We start from the raw sequence: 21288 nt of genomic DNA on the forward strand, positions 1-21288 counted from the left end.
GAGCTGAAGTCGGGATGCTCAACCACCTGAGCCACCCAGGCACCCCTGGGACAAGTAAATAATGAAAAGCAACATAACTATAGATGAAGTAGAGTTTTTAAAAACAAAACTCTACCAACGATTTCATGTAGATAGACTTGCAAACTGAAATAAAATGGAAGAATTTCTAGAAAAATGTAAATCATCAAAATTGACTCAAGTAGAAGTCTATTTATAATCCTATTGCCATGAAAGAAATTGATTCAGTAATTAATAGGTCTTCTAAGACACTCAAAAATACACCTACCCCGATAGTTTTATAGGTGAGCTCCAACAAACTTTTCCACCTCATCTACACAATATTCCTGGTGTTAGAAAAATAGGGACTATTCCTCATTTTGTGAAGCTCAGACAACCTTTACACTGAAACCAGACGTGGGTAGTATGAGAACAATGAACCCTTCACCCTTACTTGCAAACTTGGATGTACATACAGTTTGTAAACAAAAATTAACATAGGCCAGCCAGCCATGAAATAATGAGTACAGCATGGCCAGGTTCAGTTTTTCCCAGGAATAGAAGGTCGGTTTAACCTTAAAATCTCCATTTACAAAGTTTGCCAGATTAGCAGATTAAAGGAGAAAAGAAAAAACTCGCACGATCGTCTCAGTGTAACAGACAAAAACTTCTTGGCAAATTAGTGACAGGAGGGAATCTGCACAGGGTATTTACCCAAAATCCACGGCAAGTATGGCTGAGGGGTGATGGGCATGGCCCTGAATTATAGGTGAAGGATGCGAAGCCTTCGGAGGAGGGGCAGGTCAAGGTCGTCTCTCGATTAGGGGCAGAGTAGATATGAAGAGCCTCTGGTGTTCGGTTCACATTGTGTCTGCTCCTTCTGGGTGCCCTGGGCAGCCCGTCAACTCAGCCCTGAGATGCTCGGTGGCTCTTTTTATTTGAGACCACCCTGATTTCTGTAGTCATTGGGTTGGATGTGACGCTTACATTTTCTGTTTATCTCACAGCCTTTGGGGGTAGCACCAAAGCTTCCTTATTCTTGAATGTGTTTGCAAGAGTTGGAACCACGGGTCCTGAGTCAGATGATGTAATTATGAAGTTGGTGGTAAGGCAATGGATGTGATGCCAGCATTTTCTCGATTTGCGTTTGGAGGGAAGACAAACCTGTTGTTTGGCTCCAGATATTAGACTTTCATTCCACAGTGGATCATTCTGTCAAAACCGCTTTCCCTGGTGAATGGGCTTCTAAGCTGTTAAACCCTCAGGGGACTTAAAAAAAAGCATGGCATGAAATGCTGTGAAAGAAATGAGTCCTAAGAAAAGTGTATCGTGTATCAGGTGCACCTCCTTGGATAGAAGATTTAGACTTAGCTTGTGAAATGGGAACGCACACGAGGCATAATTGAATCACGGAGGCAAGCGGCGGAACGGGCAAGTCTGCATAGGACGGACTTCCTCGGCGCAGATCATGGGACCCCGGACTGACTGTACCCACCGAGTTCACACCGTAGCTTAAATTGCTGTGTTTCCCTTCTTCCAAGTCTGAAGCCGGTGTCTTCCTCTGTTCATGTTCTGGCTTACTGCCCTCTTGCTGTCAATCACCCAGTCTGCGGATTCTGCCTGAACTGTTTTCTTTCCCTCACTTCTGACGTCTGCCGCCCAGCTTCACTGCTGGCATGAATCTAGGCATGAAAAAGAAAAATAACACTACTGGTAAGTCGCTCACATTAATCGAGCTCTCGTTAAGTCCAAAGCATCCTGTTAAGTGTTTGAACCTTCTGTCAATCCCATGATGCATTGTTTAAAAATGTTTCCTGGGGCACCTGGGTGGCTCAGTCGGTTAAGCATCGGACTTCGGCTCAGGTCATGATCTCAAGGTTGTGGGTTCGAGCCCCGCGTCGGGCTCTGTGCTGACAGCAGACCTGAGCCAAAGTCGGACGCTCAACCGACTGAGCCACCCAGGTGTCCCAACCCCGTGATGCTCTTATACCCAATTCTACCCATTCTAGAGGCTCAGGAAGGTTACATCATTTCACCGAGCTCCAGCAGCTGGCAAGTAGGGCTTACCCCTTCTCCCACAAAGCCCGGCTCCTGTACGCACATCAGTTTCCACCCCCCTCCCTCTCCCTACTCTGGTCCCCTCCACCCTGCAGCCAAGGAATCTCTGAAACATAAAACCGATCATTGACAGCCCCACCCCCAGCTCTGTATTTAAAAACCTCACCTCAGGGTGCCTGGGTGGCTCAGTCTGTTGAGCCTCTGACTCCTGGTTTTCAGCTCAGGTCATGGTCCCAGGGTTGTGGGATCGAGCTCCGAATCGGGCTCTATGCTCACAGTGTGGAGCCTGCTTGGGATTCTCTCTCACTCCACCTCTCTCTGCCCTTCCATTGCTCGTGCTCTCTCTCTCTTTCTCTCTCAAAATAAGTAAGTAAACATTTATTAAATAAATAAATAAATAAATAAATGCCTCATTTCCACCACTTGGGGACGGACCCCGCATTTCAAACCTCTGGACTTTCTGTTGCTTCTGCACACTTGAGAGACATTCAGGCCTCCGTTCCTCTGAATCACCTCTGTCTGGCTTCTTCGCCCCTTTGCAAGCTCCTATCCATCTTCTGAGACAAGCCACATGTTGCCTCCTCTGTGAAGCCACCCGTGATTCCCTTGGGCAGAGTTGGTCTCTTTCAGCTTTGCGCTCCCACGTCCTCCCTCCTGAGTCTCAGCGATAGCAGATGATGTCTGCTTCCTGTCCCTATAACCGCACAGCTGTCTCCCACACTGGACTGCGAGTTCCCAGAGTCTAGGGGCCGTGTCTCATGCACTCCTGATCTCCGGTGCCCAACGAAAGGCCTGGACGTGTCTGTCAGTCTGTCTGTCTATCATCTCGTTGTCTATCCATCTCCCCATTCCTTCAGCAGATACCTGTGGAGTGGGTCCCAGAGAAACCGAGCTGGGGGGTACGGCCCAGAGTCAGAACAACGTGACATCACCCCTCAGTGTGGCGCCCAGGCAGCTCTGTGCCTTCAGGGAGATTTTCCTATACTCTCTGTGCGTCCACCACCTTATCTCTAATGGCGTGATAGCACCCTCCTACCTTGTACCGAATCGCGTCTGGCCATGTACGCGTCGGGTACGTGCTGCTGCCATTATTACTATTATGAATAATGAAGACAGTGATGCTGATGCTGACCGTTGTTCCTTCTACCAGCCAGGCCCTGTGCTCCCTGCCCTCAGCAATTCAACTTTGGTAAGGAGAGCGGGCATGAGGGAAGACCGCCCCAGAACCGAGCCTTGGATTCCATTTGGGCAAAGTGGCAGGTGGGCGGACGGGTGGCGGAAGGCGTTTGGGGGGACGGAGCGGCCTCTGGGAGAACTGGACAATAGCAGTTACAACCTTTAGGACACAGTCCATTCACGTTCTGTGGCCAGCCAGGGCTCACCCGGTCTTGGAAAACACGTGTGGCGCTCTCTGTGCTCTACTCATGCCGTGGAGAGACAGGCAGGGGAGGGTTCGAGCCTTCCTTCCCCATGTGGTGGCCGGGGCCGGCGTCTCAGTGAGAGTCTGGTCCGGGACCAGGCTCCAGATGTGCTGACACAACAGACTGTCGGATACTCATTAACGCTGTTGGAAGCTCTGGGCTGGTTTCTCTTTCCATATGGGATGCTGCGACGAGATGGATGGCCATAGTTAGAAACCTGCGCGCGTTAGAGGACCCTCCTCGGAAGTGTCCAAAGTCTTCCATGGCCCTGGCGGGCAAAACCCAAGTGCTCACCACACTTTGCCTTTGGTTTACCTCTCTGGCCCTTTCTTCTTCTCTCTTAGTTCTTGAGTATTCCTGAGCTGGAAGGGGGGGGGGGGGTGCTTTGAGAACCTTTTGAAAATTAGATGCAAACTTTGGCTCCTCAGTAGGAAAGCAGACTCTTTGACACTCACTTTAGGAAGATGATGGACCACCATTGTCTCATGGAGGCCATCCGAGGCCCCTTAGGACTAAAGCCCAGCCTTACCCTCCAACCCCACTTAGAACACTGGCCTATCTGCCGAGTAACGGATTCAAGGTGCCTGCCTTCTACGAGTCGTGGGACCTTCCAGTCTCCCCTGTGCCCCTTACCCACTGAGCTGTAGACAGTCTCTTGTAGCCAGATTATCCGACTCTGGTGGCCTAAGAATGCAGATTTCTTCTGTTCGGCCAATGAGAGGCAGATTAGCCAATGATTAAGGACACAGACCCTGGATTCCCCTGGCCTGGCCTCAAATTCTGTCTCTGCCACTTAATTACTGCATGAAACAGAAGCTTGCTTTAACTCGTCTGCCTTAACTTCCTTGTCCATAATGGGGAAAATAAGACTATGCATTACTTATGGCAGAAAAACAGACCCCCTATCAATGGAACAGAATAGAGAACTCAGAAATGGACCCACAAACGTATGGCCAACCAATCTTTGACAAAGCAGGAAAGGATATCCAATGGAATAAAGACAGTCTCTTCAGCAAGTGGTGCTGGGAAAACTGGACAGCGACAGGCAGAAGAACGAACCTGGACCGCTTTCTTACACCAGACACAAAAATAAGCTCAACATGGATGAAAGACCTCAATGTAAGACGGGAAGCCATCAAAATCCTCGAGGAGAAAGCAGGCAAAAGCCTCTTTGACCTCGGCTGCAGCAACTTCTTACTTGACACGTCTCCGGAGGCAAGGGAAACAAAAGCACAAATGAACTACTGGGACCTCATCAAGATAAAAAGCTTCTGCACAGCGAAGGAAACAATCAGCAAAACTAAAAGGCAACCAACAGAATGGGTGAATATATTTGCAAATGGCATTAAGATAAAGGCTTAGTATCCAAAATCTATAAAGAACTTAGCAAACTCAACACCCAAAAAACAAACAGTCCAGTGAAGAAATGGGCAAAAGACACGAATAGACACTTCTCCAAGGAAGACATCCAGATGGCCAACCAACACATGAAAAAATGCTCCACATCACTCATCATCAGGGAAGTACAGATCAAAACCACACTGAGATACCACCTCGCACCTGTCAGAATGGCTAACATGAACGACTCAGGCAACAACAGGTGTTGGCGAGGATGCAGAGAGAGAGGATCTCTTGCACTGCTGGTGGGAATGCAAGGTGGTGTAGCCACTCTGGAAAACAGTATGGAGGTTCCTCAAAAAACTAAAAATACAACTACCCTATGACCCAGCAATTACATTATTAGGTATTTATCCAAAGGATGCAGGTGTGCTGTTTCGAAGGGGCACATGCACCCCCATGTTTATAGCAGCTCTATCGACAAGAGCCAAAGTATGGAAAGAGCCCAAATGTCCATCGATGGATGAATGGATAAAGAAAATGTGGAATATATATACAACAGAGTATTACTCGGCAATCAAAAAGAATGGAATCTTGCCATTTGCAACTACGTGGATGGAACAAGAGGGTATTATGTTCTGTGAAATTAGCCAGAGAAAGACAAAAATCATATGACTTCACTCATATGAGGACTTTAAGAGACAAAACAGATGAACATAAGGGAAGGGAGACAAAAATAATATAAAAACAGGGAGGGGGACAAAACAGAAGAGACTCATAAACATGGAAAACAAACTGAGCATTGCTGGAGGGGTTGTGGCTGGGGGGCTAAATGGGTAAGGGGCATTAAGGAATCTACTCCTAAAATCATTGTTGCACGATATGCTAACTTGGACGTAAATTAAACAATTAAAAAAGCCAAGAAGACTATGCATTCTATAGAGCCGTTACAGGACTCAGTGAGACCAATCTCTGGAAGCACTTAGCATGGCGCCCAGCACGCTGTGGGTCCTGTTGGGGTGCTGTGCCCCCGTGCAGGCCTCGCCCCCGGGCGGATGGATGTGTGCTGATGCCCCACGTATGTCAGCGGCAGGTGCCAGCCGCCAGGCACGGTGCTGAGCGCTGCAGTCAGGGAGGTGGGGACGTCGCCCTGCCCTCTGGGGTTCACACTGTACAGAAAGGTGCAGGGACTTCAGGCAGCTGCAGACACGGGGCAGCATCTTGGTCCCGATAACAACACACCATAGCCTGGGGGCTGAGGCAACAGACACTTTTCTCACGGTTCTGGAGGCTGGAAGTCCAAGATAAAGGTGCCAGCGGTCACCTGCTGCTTGGGGCTTTCTTCCCGGCCGGCAGACTCAGTGACTCCTCACGTGACAGAGATTAGGGGCTCCGGTGTCTCCCTTCCACTTCTTAGGACACTGATCCCATCATGGGGCCCTACCTTTGACGACGTCTAAACCCAAATGCCTCCCCAAAGCCCCACTCCCAAACACCATCCCATGGGGATTAAGGCTTCAACACATGAATTGTGAGAGGCCCCAGACACTCGGTCTGTGACGGGCACGTCGTACAGGGGAGGTGAGTGGGCGCCTTAGGAGAGGGGGAGTCTGTATCTTCCAAGGGACCTCAGGAGCCCTTCACTGAAGAAGTGCTCCTGAGCCAGGGCTTGAAAGGAGACCCAGAATTGGCCAGGCAAGCAGAGGAGGGCCCCACAGGCGTCAGGAGCCGCGTGCACAAAGGCCAGGAGGCGTGAGGGGTCCCGTCGCAGTCGGTTCGTGCCGTTTGCACGGCCGGACGGGCGCGGGAGGCCAGGTCACGCGGGTCCGGGAGGTCGGATGTAACCCCCGGCCCACTTGCCTTGTGCTCACCGCCACCCCTCTGTGCGCACACAGGAGCTCCAGGAGCTGGGGAGGAAGCTGGAGGGCAGGCTGGCGAACCAGGAGGCCGCACAGCTGCAGCGGGCACTGGCCAGTCGGCAACAGTGGGCCGGCGACGGGCCCGGGCTTCTGAACGAGCCCGAGGACGCGGATTCCGATCGGCAGGTCTCCGCTGTCCTGCAGCAAGCCCTGGGCAAGGGCCGGAAGTTACTGGAACACCAGCAGCAGAGGTGAGCCCGGCGCCCTGTGGCGCCGTGTGGCGTCGGTCCCCTGTAGGCCTGGTTGGCACCCGGCCCCCCAGCTCCGCCGGACGCGGTCCCCGGGCTGTCATGCTCCCGTCTCAGGCATCCTCCAGCGCTCAGACACCTGCTGCTAACTTAGCTCACTTGGTCCCTGACATCTTCTTATACTTGGTTTCATTGAAGTTTTTACTGAACATATGTTTTGAACTTTTTACTTTTAAATAATTATAGACTCACAAGAAGGGGCAGAAATAGTGTGGGGGAATCGCCGTGTGCCCTTCCCCCCAGCCTCCCCCAGCGGCAGCATCGTTGGTAACCACAGCGCGTTATCCAAACCCTGACTCAATGCAGCGAATGCAGGCCTGACTCCGATCTCACGGTAAACGTAACCGTTTGCATCCTGCTTTGGAACAGACAGAACCCCGGTCTTTGTTAGGGCTGCACTTTGCATTCTTCTTCCCTAACAGACCACTGGCCTTTGCCAAGAACTCTTGGGAAACGTAACTTTTTAACAGCTTCATCATTTTCCGCTATGAGTAGAATGTTGATGTGGAAAAGACAGGGTGCAAACTATAGACACAGTGTGATTCCCTTTATGAAAACGCACACGCAGAAATTAATTAGAAGGAAACGGACCAAATTGTAACTGACGTGACCCCTGGGTGGCGAGATTCTGGGTTAGTTTAATTTATCCGATTTTGCTTGCCTATAAACACAACAGCAAAGTGCAGTTCTCGTGTGGAAGTCAGAAAGCCTGAGAGGGACCCTCACGTGAAAAGGTGGCACCAGCGTCTGTGGCCAGTGCCAGGACCAGGCTAGCAACACGGTTCTGGGTCCATGTCCACACAGGGAACGTGGTGGGCTAGGACCCCAGATCTTGGTCTCTCTCGAGCGTGACAGCTAACCTTAAGACTTGTCCAAGTAGGACCACGGATGGCCCCGCAGAGCCACAGAAAAGTCTCCCACAAAACTTCTCCCCTTGAGGAGCCCTCTGTCCTGGTGGGCCTCCATAATATGTTATTTGCAAAGTGTTCTAGGCAAGAAGAGGTTTAGCCTCTTGTGGCCATCTATTTTAATAGATATTTAAAAATATATAATGTAGATTAGATTCATGATTTTTTAAATGTTTATTTACTTTTGAGAGGGGGAGAGAGAGAGAGAGAATGCAAGCGGGGGAGGGGCAGAGAGAGACGCAGACACAGAATCCAAAGCAGGCTCCAGGCTCTGAGCTGTCAGCACAGAGCCCGATGTGGGGCTCGAACCCATGAACTGCGAGATCATCACCTGAACCGAAGTCGGACGCTCAACCGACTGAGCCACACAGGCCCTCCTTGTGATCGTTATTTAAATAACTAGATGATCTTCTCCGAGGGTCACATTTTAACTAAAGTGGACTCACGTAGATTTTGTCTGCACTCTAGCTGGAGGGAGGAGCGAGACCACAGCGTCGTGCTCGAAGATTCGCTGGAGAATATGGAGTTTGACACCTTCACGACCCTGCACAGCCAGGTGAGCCCCCGTTAGCCATGCTCTGGGCCGGCCCTTGTCAGCACATCATGTCACCTGTTCCTCCGAGTGCTCGTGTCCTCACCTGTAGCACGCGTGGCGGGGGTGACAGTGGAGCCCAGGGAACTGCTGGATGGATTTATGACAGGCGCCTGGCCCAGGGCCAGCAGGCCGAGGACGTCCCATCGGGCACAGTGGCAGCAGCGGTGACAGTAGTCGCGACCTCCCTGGTCAGCTGCTTTTCCGAGACTGAAAGGGCTCCCAGACATTCTGTTCTCCTCTTCTCGGTCTGGCACAAGTGTGACCTGCACAGAGCAGGCGCCACCGGGAGCAGAGCTGGCCATGAAATCAGGTTTTACTCTCTTTAAATGCTCTAGCCTTCCCATTTCATGCTGCTTCACATTCCCTTTAAAGCAAGACGCGGCCTCGTTGCTTCGCGAATAAAATGGGAAGGGGATGCCGCCTGAGACACGAAGGGCTCCAACCCAGCGAGGCGGGAGGCTTCCTTGTGCTGTGGGAGGGGCCGGGACCCTACCTGCATTCCTCACCGAACTCCTTACCCCCTCGAGGCTCCAGCGTGACCACAGCCATTTGTAGACAAAGTGGATTTTTTTCTTCATCACATAAGGCATGACTTAGAGTCCACTTAACTTCAAAGACCCTGACATCCTCTGAAGAGGTTTTGTTCCTGAATAAATATTCACTGTGTGCCTAATAAGCACCAGGGACTCTCCTGGACACTGGGATTTCGGCAGTCAACACAAAAGATCGAGTCCATTGCTCTCAGGAGCTGGAAAATAAATCAAGGCGTATAAATGAAAGGTGTACGAGGGGCGCCTGGGTGGCTCAGCCGGTTAAGCGTCCGACTTCAGCTCAGGTTAGATCTCACGGCTCGTGAGCTCGAGCCCCGCCGTGCTGACAGCTCAGAGCCTGGAGCCTGGTTCGGATTCAGTGTCTCCCTCTCTCTCGGCCCCTCCCCTACTGGCTCACTCTCTAATACACAACAGAAATCCATGCAGGAAGGAGGGAAAGGGTCCTGGTAAGAGGGAGGCAGGAGCAGTCACGGTGAGAAGAGAGGGCTGGGTGACAGTGACAGAAGCAGAGGTTGGAGGGACACACTTTGAAGATGCCGGAAAGGCTGTGAGCCAAGGCGGGCGGGTGGCAGCTAGAACCTGGAAGAGGCAGGAAGACGTGTGGCCCCCCTAGAGCCTGAGCAGGGGCCCTGTTGACATCCTGACTGTAGCCCAGTGGAAGCGACCTCAGACTTTCGTCCCCCAGACTGCAGTGTTGTTTGGAGCTGCTGTCTGCGTCTCCCCAGTATGGGACGGTTCTACACGCTCCGGCTCATTTTGTGCTCACAGAATCCTCTGCCATAAGGCTTCCTGTCACCCACTTTACAGATAAGGAAGCTGAGGACAGAGAGAAATAAAGGCATTGCTCCAGGACACACATAGTCCCGTCTGTGCAGTGGGGCTGGAAGCCAGCTCGGGTTTGCCAGAATGCAGAACCCATACTCTGTCTCTTTTAACCTTTTGTTTCGACACAATTTTAGGGGCGCTTGGGTGGCTCAGTTGGCTAAGCATCCACCTTTTGAGTTTGGCTCCGATCATGATCTCGCGGTTCATGAGATCGAGCCCCAAGTCGGGCTCTGTGCTGACGGCACAGAGCCTGCTTGGGATTCTCTCTCTCCCTCTCTCTTGGCTTCTCTCTCTCTCTCTCTCTCTCTCTCTCTCAGAATAAATAGATAAGCTTTAGAAAAAAGATATGAAACAATTTTAGATTGGTAGGAAATTGCCAAGATAGTATAGAGAGCTCCAGTACCACCCCCCCGCCACATTTCACTGGTTTCCCCCCATGACTGCATCTTACAAAACTCATATAATATCAAACCAGGAGACTGACATCAATTACAAAGTGTTTGTCCAGTTCTGTGTCATTTTATCCCGTGTAGATCCATGTAGCCGGCACCACAATCAAGATACAGAACTATTCCCTCGGGAAAAAGACCTGCCTTTGTCCCTCCCCCACCCCCCCCCCCCCCACGCATCCCCAACCCCCAGCGACCACTGAGCGCTTCTCCATCTCTGCATTTTGTCAGTTCTGGAAAGAAAGATGCACGACAGGATGTGACTTATGGAGATTGGCTCTTCTCACGCAGCATCCATCCAGGGGTGGGCCACGGCATAATTGGGGACCATTCCCACTTGGCCCCACTGCAGGCCAGAGCCGTGGCCGCGGAGCAGGAGTTGAGAGAATCTGGGAGGATAGATGGAGGTTTTGGACGTGTCCTGATGACCGAATAGATTCTTCTTGACAGCTCTGTGAATCTGGGAATGTATTTTCAAGACTGAGCTGCTAAAATATTTATCTCCCTGGGACAAAAATCCTAAGACCGTCATCCGTTAGGACGTGTTGTTCGTCAAGGTCAGCGCGGTGAGGTGCACGCTTCCTGTTAACCCTTCTAGGAGCTGAGACTGGCGTCGTACCTGTCCAGGCTGGCGATGGTGCCGGGGGGCACGCTGCGCCGGCTCCTGAGCGTGGCTCTGCCCACGGCCTCGCCGGCCGAGCTGCTGGCCGCGCTGGACTCGGGCAGCCAGAGGCATCCGGACCACTCGGCGGAGAATGATGGTGGTGGGGAGCAGGCCGACCTGGGCAGGAAGGGGTGAGTGCGGTATCCAGGCTGCTTTTGGAAAACGGGGTGAGATGCCACGAAGGCAACAAATGGAGGGAGGAAGCAGGCCCGGGACACACACACACCTTCCCGGTCCGCACTTCATCGCTCATGGAGCAAAGGACACCCGGACCAGGGGCTGTGAATCCTTTTGAAGTCATGGTAGGCCTAAGTATTTCGTCCAGACTTTTATTTTCATTGCCAACTTATTTTCCAAGTAGAATCTTAAGGTGTTTCCCCAGCCGTAAATGCCACACACACACACACACACACACACACACACACACTAAAGTGTAAAAAAAAATGCATCAAAGGAAAAAGAAGGAAAAGGAATACCCATGGTTCTAATACCTGGAGAAAAGGGCCATTAGCATTTTCTTGCAGTTTCCTTGCAGGGTTTTAGGAGTGCGTTTGGTGGGTGCACGGGTGTGTGTGCGCGAGTGTGTAGAAACATGTCGGAGTACGTCTGAGTGTGCAGCAACCCCAGTATGTGGCACCTACCTCCCCCTTCGCAGCCGGATGGCACAGTCGGGGGCGCCTACTGCCTTCTCTCTTGGCCGCGTGCAGACGTCCTTCTGTACGATCGTGATCACTTAGACTATGATCTCCGCTGTTTATTAGTTTAAAATTCGTACTTTCCACAGTTCTTGAAACACCTTCGTAGGAGGTTTGGTTTGGACTCCTGTTTTGCTCAATTATGGACAACGCTGCATAGACGCTTCCCTTCAGGAGCAGGTGCCAGGTGTGAATCTGGGCATCACCGGCTCTTTAGAAGGCAAGGCGGGAAGCAGGGCTGTGCAGCGAGGGGGTGTGGGGAGCAGCCGGCGGTGCCGCCGAGAACAGAGTTTGAGGGGGACGAGGTAGCAAGAAAAGCCGCGGCCGCACCCGGAAAGAGTGTTGGACGCCGGGCGGTGAAGCCAGCCTCCTCCGCCAGGACCCCCGAGTCCGCCGAAGTGCTCACCCACGTGTATGTACATTATTTTCCTGAAGAAGGGGGCAGTGTCTTTTTCTCCATCTCAACCAAAAAAAGGAGGAAGCACCGCCAAGGGCGAAGAGTAGGGCTGGGTGAGAGGCAGGGTGGGACTGTGGGGACAGGAGCTGTGGGGTAGGGGTGTGAGTCCACGGGGGGCCAGATGAGTCCCTCAGGGCAGCGGGGCCCAACAGTTAGGGGCTAGGTGTGGGCGTGGTCAGGCCTGAGTGGGTGTGGTCAGGGCTGAGTGGATGTGGTCAGGGCTGAGTGGGTGAAGGCGGTGCTGAGTGTGGGTGTGGTCAGGGTTGCGTGTGGGCGTGGTCATGGCTGGATGTGGGTGTGGCCAGGGATGGGTGGGGGCCTGGTCAGAGCTGTGTGTGGGCGTGGTCAGAGAGCTGCACCGCACAGGGTGGTTTCTCTCAGTGCACAGAGAGGGAGGGACATGCAGATGGCAGGTATTGGAGGTGACCCTGAACCTGAATGTGGCCACCCTACTGGGCTGCACCTTCAGCCAGTTCAGTTTGGGAGGCTGGTGAACAGCGATTGCTGATAGACAAGGCAAGAGAACCCAGAGCGGCCGTCGCCACGCGTGTGGGGCAAGAGTTTGCCATTTCTTTGTCTGGCCTCGTGGCCAACTGGACTCAGTTCTGGAGCTCTAGGCCACTTGTCACTGTCTCTGAGGTCAAGGGAGTCCCAAGCACCTGGTGCTCGGTCACAAGTTCAGGGTCTTGGGTTTCAAGCAACCAAATCTGATGGACTGATCTCAGCAAGAAGGCATGTGGCGGGGGAACCTGCCAGAATCCAGGTAGAGCCGAATCCCCAGGTCCCGGGATGGGCAGGACCAGGAGAGTACGAAAGACCTGCTCTCTGGGGTGCTGCCCTCAGAGGACCATTTTCTCTGCCCAGGAGTTCGCTCCCGGGAGAGCGAGTCTGACACCATGGGAGAGGGTCTGTCTCCACCCCCAGCCAGGCAGTGTGCACCAGCAGAAGCAGAGTAGGAGCCTGGCCAGAGCGGAGCACGGAGAGAGGACTCTCAGCTCCACAGTGTTCTTTAGTGAACTGACCTGAGCCCGGGGCCCTCCAACATCTCCCTCCTGTCCCTCTCCTGTGTGACCCTGCAATGTCCTTTCTACAGCAGAGAATCACAGTCCTCTGCTGGGCACTAGCGCTCCCTGGGCAGCCCTCCTACCAAGCTTCCATCGGGCCTTTGTGGCTCTCTTAATATATTCGTAAAACACTACTGAGCATTAGCAGCATGCCCGCTGTTGTAGCATTAGTAGCTGTGGGGGAGTGAGGAAGACAGAGTCGTTCCGCATGGAGCGTGCCCTCCAGGGATGGGCAGTCCATACGTCGGCACAGAGAACGCATACCTCCACGAACGCTCCGTGTGCTCCCTCTGTGGGGACGCCAGACTCCGCTCAAGTGTCTCCACCTCTCGGCAGCCTTCTCCTGCCTGACTGATGTCGCCCGTTGCCCGGCTCTGACCCCCGGACCGGGAACCTCCTGGGGACAGAGATTGTGTCTTGCCCAGAGAAGGTGCTCGATCAGCGTGCCTTGAGAGAGAGACAGAGCCGTGAAAATGAGTTCTTCCTGTCCGCTCAAGGTCACGTTGAGGGATGGCGTGCCATCGCGCTTTTGGGGATCGTGGGTCACTGGAGGAGCCTATTTTTCTAGATGACGTAAGACATTCCTTTCTCGCCTTCAGGAAGCACCAGGGCTGGTGGCAAGCCCTGGAAAGCAGACTACGGGGAGAACTGATAAGCGGAGGATTGGAAAAGATGCTCTGGGCCCGCGAGAGGAAGGAGAGGTAACACTGGGCACCTGCTCCGGTGGGCTGGGCAGCGGGTCCGCCCGGCTGCGCCTGTGAGCAGGACGGGAGGCCAGGGGCCCCCGAGTAACCCGGGGGAGGGTGACTCCAAGCTACCCACATTCCTTCCCTAAAGACTACAAGTTTTAGGGGCGCCTGGGTGGCGCAGTCGGTTAAGCGTCCGACTTCAGCCAGGTCACGATCTCGCGGTCCGTGAGTTCGAGCCCCGCGTCAGGCTCTGGGCTGATGGCTCGGAGCCTGGAGCCTGTTTCCGATTCTGTGTCTCCCTCTCTCTCTGCCCCTCCCCCGTTCATGCTCTGTCTCTCTCTGTCCCAAAAATAAATAAAAAACGTTGAAAAAAAAATTTTTTTTAAAAATAAAATAAAATAAAAAAAAAAAAGACTACAAGTTTTACTCAATGGGCTTAGTTAAGGAGCTGAAGATAAGCCTCTAGCTGTCAGAGAATGTTCTCTTACCACTTATTAGCGCTTTAACGATGGTAGTTATTTTAACTAGTGACTCAGTGGCCATGGGATTTGGGACCATCTGGCTAACCCCTAGGCTTCCAGGCCGGTGATTTTTTCGATAGCATCAAGCACCTCTCTCTTTTAGCTGTGGTTTCCGCACACCTGGATGTCAGAGGACAGTTGGGGGCAGGATGGTTTTAGATTGCTCCCACCAACTGAACAAGTACGTCCCGTGTTTCTTCCTAGAAAAGCTTTAGAGAAAGAGTGAGGTCAGGTGGATTCATAACAGGGTAGAAAGTGACGATACCCAGTATGTGCTCTGGAAACGGTCGATGTCCAAGGGAAGTGTGTACCCTGAGGCCTGTCCCTTCCGTAATTTCTTGACTGAGGTGAAGGGGCCGACGCCAAGCGTCAAGAACTGTCCATGATAAAAATCCTGGAGCCACTGTTAATAGTCTGGATGTCAGAATTTAGTCCCATAGAACTTAGATCAGGGTTTTGAGCTCAAGCCAAGAAAACCAAGTGCAAGCTGTGTAAACATCAAGTGCCCCGCGAAGGAGCAAATCAGTTCCTCCAGATAAGGACGGGAAGTGAAGGCACTCCCAGGCTGCATTGATGTAAGTGGGGTGAGTACAGATCAGGGGGCCTCCCCCCCCCCCCCCCGGCTCGTTCCGCCAGCCTTCGCCCTGCCCGGAGGCACTGGGGAGCCATGGCAGGAGGAGGACAGACTGGATCACACAGAGCTGGGTGGAATCCTTGCTCAGATTCATACCAGCTGCAAAGGCAGGAGGCAAGGGAGCCCCATCTGTCACATCTGTCCCAGAAGGGCCGGCAAGCCTGTCAGTGACTTCCAGGAGGTGACCCCCAGGGATATGGCCTCGTCATGCCCTGCGTGGGCACGGAGAGAACCCTGTGGCCTTTAGGTGGTAGTTCTGGCCGTTGTCAAGAGTATCCAGGGATCTAGGGGCTGGACTGCTCATGGACAGGACTCCAGCAATCCTGTTATGGGACATTCCCCCCAAAAGTGTAACTCCTGTTTCAGACACAGTCTGCCTGACTGCTGACTCTTGCTTCGCAGTCCGATCTCGTCAGCTTGCTTTTGGTATGAGGCTCACGGGCCATGATGTCCCGGTAAATGTTGAATAATTGACTGGTGGGGAGAGAGCCAGGGTGGGGTTCTGCCTTGTGCCATTTACCAGTTTCCGTGCTATCCCTACTCTGACCAGGGCTGATGTCAAGCTAGTGACATGATAACAGCGGGCTCACAAAACTCCTGCAAAGTTCAGTCGTGAGTCAGGGAGAGTCGTCTGCAAGCCATGCCACTTGCTGCGGGCTTCGGCTAATTTCAGGGGCAGTCTCGTGATCACAGGGAGAAAGTCTTCCATTGAAATGACACCTGATCGGGGGGCACTCAGTCGGTTAAGCGCCTGACTTCGGCTCAGGTCATGATCTCATGGTTTGAGCCCCGTGTCAGGCCCTGTGCTGACAGTTCAGAGCCTGGAGCTGCTTCGGATTATGTGTCTCCCTCTCCCTCTGCCCCTCCCCTGCTCTCTCTATCTCTTTCAAAAATAAACATTAAAAAAATTTTTTTAAATGACCCCTGATTGGGGGTGCCTGGGTGGCTCAGCCGGTTAAACTGCCGGCCCTTGATTTGATTTTGGCTCGGGTCATGATCTCACGGTTCGTGCATCGGGCCCTGCACTGGCAGCATGGAGCCTGCTTGGGATTGTGTCTCTCCCTCTCTCTCTCTGCCCCTCCCTACCCCACTTGTGCATGTGTGTGTGTGTCTCTCTCTCTCAAATACATAAATAAAACTTTTTAAATTACTTAATTAATTAAATGACATCTGATTGAGGACCTAAGGATCCAAGGCGGGGAGAGCTCCATCAGGACACTCAGGAGGGCCACTTGCCAAAAACAACACATCTGATCATCTGTTCTTTCTCTAGCATATTGCGGAAGCCATGTCCCCCTCTCAGAGAGAGGGCGGCATTGCCTGGAAAAGGAAGCTGGCCACACCTGTCCCTGGAGTCCATCGGAGAAGTGGCCGCTGTGCCCATCGTAGGGGCAGAAGCCATCGATTTGTTGAACACAGGCGAGAAGCTCTTCATATTCAGAAATCCAAAGGAGCCAGAGATCTCGCTACATTTTCCTCCCAGGAGAAAGAAGAAGAACTTTCTGAATGCCAAAAAAGCCACTTGGGCCTTGGGCCTGGACTAATCCAAAGGGAGCTCTCTGGAGTCTGAAGACAGATTTTTTTTCTCCTGCACACGTGTGTGTGTGTGTGTGTGTGTGTGTGTGTGTACATGCCCACATCCACACACATTTGTAGCATACGACTCATAGATAGAAATTGCACATGCATAAGACACCAACACCCCCAACATCCACGACTTTCAAGGACTCAGTTCAAGCTGGTCTCCCGAATTTCCAGAAGGTTCTCTGTCCTTAGCAGCACAAGGGACGTGACGAGACACAGGACCAGCCTTGAGCACTGTGACGCTACCCCTCTGAGGGTGTGGAGGAGACCCCAGCCCCCAGGTTGTACCCCGGCACCGCCTGGCTGCTTATGGGCTGTGTGTCCAAGGGGGCTCTCTGTTCTTGCATTTTGTATTTGTTACATATTCTGTTTTTATCAAGGGAACATTCGAAAATACACTACACAGAACTCTTCTTGAAAATAAATTACACAACACTCTTCTCGGTGGAACTTGGTTTTGCTCTGTGTAGGAACCCTTTATTTTAATTACCTCTTGGGTCTTGGCTGGACGTCGTGAACAGCAGAGATTTGCCCTCTATCGTGCCAGCGGCCGGAAAACATGCCAGCCCTGGGGTAGACGATCTCCAAGTCGAATCAGTTATTTCCGCCTTTTGCAAATGAGGAAATCCAAAGGCTGAAGAGGGTGAGGTGATGTGTGCAGGCTCACAAAGTCAGTAAGTAGCAGAATGGGGGTTCCTTTGCTTTATGGCCCCAAATCCTCGCCCTTGCCCCGGACTCGCTCAGTGGGCATACTGCCCACGGGTCCTGGTGTTTCACAGAAGCTTTGATCTGCTCTCACCCCTCCTACCGTCACACGTGGTCAAGCCGATGATGTCTGGTTGCAGTGGGACTGGCTCACCCCATGAGCTTTCCCGAGGGTAGGAAGTGATTGAGAAGGGGATCCTGTCACCAGCAAGGGGAGGACAAGGGCTCCTGATGAAGCATTTGCTATGTGAGCATCGCTTTTGCTTCCAGCTACCTCAGCCCACTTCTAGTCCTCACTAGCGCCCCAACAAGGTGGGCATCACTACTCCCCGGTCACGACCAAGGAAGCTGAGACTCAGAGAGTTTAATCACACCACTACAGGGGAAGGGCCTGGTTTGGCAACCAGATCTCCCAACGTCCAAACCCTTATCTGCCACGAGACATTTTGTGGGTTGGCGACCAGAAAGCCAAGTCTTCGCACTTTCCCACCAGCAGGCATGTCACGTGGTGAACCTTTGCTGGGGGTCGTACCTCCATCACGAGCCGTCACGTGGCCATGTCGCTGCATTCGTGGAGATGCCCGAGCAAGCAGTTCAGATGTAGGAGAGGAGAGTTGATGGGGCCAGCTTTCCCATCAGAAGGCCCGGTGAGCGGAGAAAGGACAGAGAACAGTGATTTTCGCGCAGAGGGTAGCGGAGTGGAAAACGCATGGTCTTCGGTATAAGATGGCTGGAGTCCGTCCCGCCCTGCCACTTGGGAGCTGTGTGTCCCTGGGTAAGTCACCTGACCTTTCAGAGCCGTATGTTCCACACCGACAAAATGGTGACGCAAATCCCTTGGAGGATTGGATGAACCGGATCCATAAAGCGCTTGATTGTGGTGTGGGCCTGCCGCGCGAGTGTCCTCCTCTACCCCTTGAAGGTGACCCATCTGACTTTCTAATAGTTTCCGGCATCTACAGTACTCTCCCAGGTGTATGCATGGTTGAAAGTAGATTGCACACGAGGATCTCAAACAGAGCTCAAAATTATGGGCTGAAGGTTGATTGAAGAGGCTATCGGCAACAACAGGACGAGCCCAAGCTGTTTAAAATAAAGCATTTCCACCTAATAATAACTCCCTGTTGTAACTGGCAGAGAAAGGCTAATCACTTGATGTACTTTCTCTAAACCTACTGCGTGACAAACGTGAAGACAGGCTAGGGGAAGCCTGTGCTTCTGTGACCAGGTAGATCAGATTCAAACCCTGGCCGGGCAACTTCTGAGCAAGTCACTTTACCACTCTGAAGCTCAGCCTCTCCGTCTGTAAAGCAGGCGTCCTAATACCTACCTTAGAGTCAAGATGCCGTAAAGAGTGCGCATGGTGGCTCTTAGGTCTATCTGGTCCAATCCCCTGTTGGCACACGATACGTGTAGCTTCTTCGTTTTGTTATATTTTTACCTGCTCACAAAATTGAGCTTTTTGGCTCATTTCATTCCTGTTGACACTCTAGGTGAAGACAGTGGCCCCGCTAGAAGGGCTGTTCCTGCCACAATACATGGAAACCTACTCGTGAGTGAGAAGCTCCAGGGAACTTGGATTGAGGGGACTTAGCTCAAGTTTGAGCTCCTTTACTTATAAGCTGCATGAAATTGAGAAAACGGCTAAACCTGCCTGCAGCTCGGCTCCCTGTGGATTCTGTCTACGATGACGAGTTTAGTCTGAGAAGAGTCGACAGACACAAAAATAAATAAGTATTAAATACAAGGGATTAAATAGATATGTGAAAACCATGCCGCGGGATTTGGGATTGAGAGCCAACCTGACCAGGGATATTTGGGAACAGCTTTATGTTTATGACCCCAAATCTTTGTCTCCAGGCTAGACTTCTTGGGTTCCAGACACTTAACGTCTGTTGCTTGCTGGACATCTCCTCCTGGACCCCTCGTAGATGTCTCAACCTCAGCATGTCCAACCCTGAACTCAACAGCTTCCTATAAAACCCGTTTCCGCATGGATGTCCCCTCTCTGGGCGGGTGGTTCCAAGCTGTCAGCCTAGACCCCTTCCCATTTCTGAGCCCCCAGCTATGGTGTCCGAATCGTGCTGATTGTGTCATTGCATTAGCCTCGACGTCTGTGTCCTCTTCTGCCCCCTACTCTGCCCAGGCCAGGGTATCACCACCTCTCTCCTGGTTGGAACTAGCACCTGCTTCCCTCCACGCTGGCCCCAGTCACTTTGCTCCATGGTAGCCATATCTAAGTCACTCCCTTGCTGAAAGACCTCCAAAGACTCTCTGTTTCTTCTAAGACCTCCATGAATTGTCCTCTGACTGCTTTCCTGGCTATGTCTGTAGAGAGAGCCCCTACTTTCCGAGGAACCATTGAGTGACAGTATGACAAAGGATAAGGTGGATCTGGGTTTGGATCTGCCATCCACTGGGTGGCCCAAGGGAAGCCACCGATCTGTGGATCTGTTTCCTCACCTATTTTAAAGAGTTAATGAAATGATACCTGTAATGTGCCTGACACAGGGAACACACAATAAACATTAGGTATTATTATTGTCATAGAAAGCTTTTCTTTTTAAGGTTTTTTTTTTAATGTTAATTTATTTTTGAGAGAGAGAGAGCACAAGCAGGGGCAGGGCAGAGAGAGAGAGAGAGGGAGACACAGAATCCAAAGCAGGCTCCAGGCTCTGAGCTGTCAGCCCGGAGCCCAGCGCGGGGGTCGAACCCAGAGGCTGCGAGATCATGATCTGAGCCAAAGTCGGGCGTTCAACCGACTGAGCCACCCAGGCGCCCTAGAAGTTTTTATTTATTTAAAAAGGTTTTTTAGTGTTTGTTTATTTGTTTTGAGAGGCAGAGAGAGAGTGTGAGAGCAGGAGAGGGGCAGAGAGAGGGGGAGAGAGACAGTCCCAAGCAGGCTCTGCACTATCATCACAGAGCCCGATGTGGGGCTCAGTCTCACAAACCATGGGATCGTGACCTGAGCCGAAAGCAAGAGGTGGATGCTTAACTGACTGAGCCACCCAGGTACCCCTGTCCTAGAAAGTTTTTAAACAGAGGAGTGCCGTTATCCAATTTGTTTCAGGAAGGTAAAGGCCTTGTGGAGGGTGGACCAGAAGTAGAGACAGTTGCTTAGGCTTTTCATTGACTTCCATTCTCCAACACGCAGCTGCAGGTAGGGAGCGAGAAGGACCGGTCCCGTCCCTGCCTTGTGCGCGCCCTTGCTTCTCTGGCCCTCGCTCACCAAAGGCAATGCCAGCCGCCACACCACGGACAACCACAACACTGACCGCTACCACCGAGTTCACCTTCATTTGGGAATTGTCCTCAGGGAAAGGGGTTTCCTCCCCCAGCCCCAGGAGATGAACCACACTGGCTCCCCGCAGACCGTGAATTTCAACAGTCTCTGAATTCTAACTGGGATGTGTGGACCATTCTATTTCATGTGTTTCTTTGATACAGCTGTGACTGCTTCAGTCTACCGAGTTGCTGTTTGGTTTTTCAGTCTTTAATCTGTTACTCTCTTTTTCCTCCATTCCTGCCTTCTTTTGAGTTGGGCATCTTTTATGATTCAGTTTTATCTTCTCTATTGAATTTCTGTATGTCTTTTTTTAGAGGCTGCCCAAGGGTTTACAATATACTCTTTTGCTAATGATTTTCCACCTTCAAATAGTCCTATCTGCCTTCACGAATAATATAAGAATCTTATACTGTATACCTAGGATTCCCTTTTCCATCCTTTCTGATGCTATTTGCCACATTTTGCTTCTATCTGTGTTCAACTCCCATATACACCAATATCATTTTACTTTTCAGAAGCAGTTATCTTTTAATGAGATTTAAAATGAGAAAATTGTATTTTGGGGGCGCCTGGGTGGCTCAGTCAGTTAAGCGTCCAACTTCGGCTCGGGTCATGATCTCATGGTTCGTGACTTTGAGCCCCACATCGGGCTCTGTGCTGACAGCTCAGACCTAGAGCCT

The 21288-nt window shown here is 51.9% G+C and overlaps 1 protein-coding gene across 2 annotated transcripts in view; it reads left to right on the forward strand.

Annotated features, from left to right (window-relative positions):
- Nucleotides 1-17087, forward strand: part of EVC2 (EvC ciliary complex subunit 2) — a 135292-nt gene extending 118205 nt beyond the window's left edge. For both annotated transcript variants that reach the window (XM_049630286.1, XM_049630287.1), the window contains 5 exons: nt 6710-6924; nt 8358-8445; nt 10908-11104; nt 13789-13890; nt 16307-17087. In XM_049630286.1, coding sequence (XP_049486243.1) covers nt 6710-6924; nt 8358-8445; nt 10908-11104; nt 13789-13890; nt 16307-16577 — 873 coding nt within the window. In that variant the 3' untranslated portion in view covers nt 16578-17087. The remainder of the gene's footprint in view (nt 1-6709; nt 6925-8357; nt 8446-10907; nt 11105-13788; nt 13891-16306) is intronic.
- Nucleotides 17088-21288: the final 4201 nt, after the last annotated feature.

Source organism: Panthera uncia, chromosome B1 (genome assembly GCF_023721935.1).
Source record: "Panthera uncia isolate 11264 chromosome B1, Puncia_PCG_1.0, whole genome shotgun sequence".
NCBI classification, from domain to species: domain Eukaryota; kingdom Metazoa; phylum Chordata; class Mammalia; order Carnivora; family Felidae; genus Panthera; species Panthera uncia.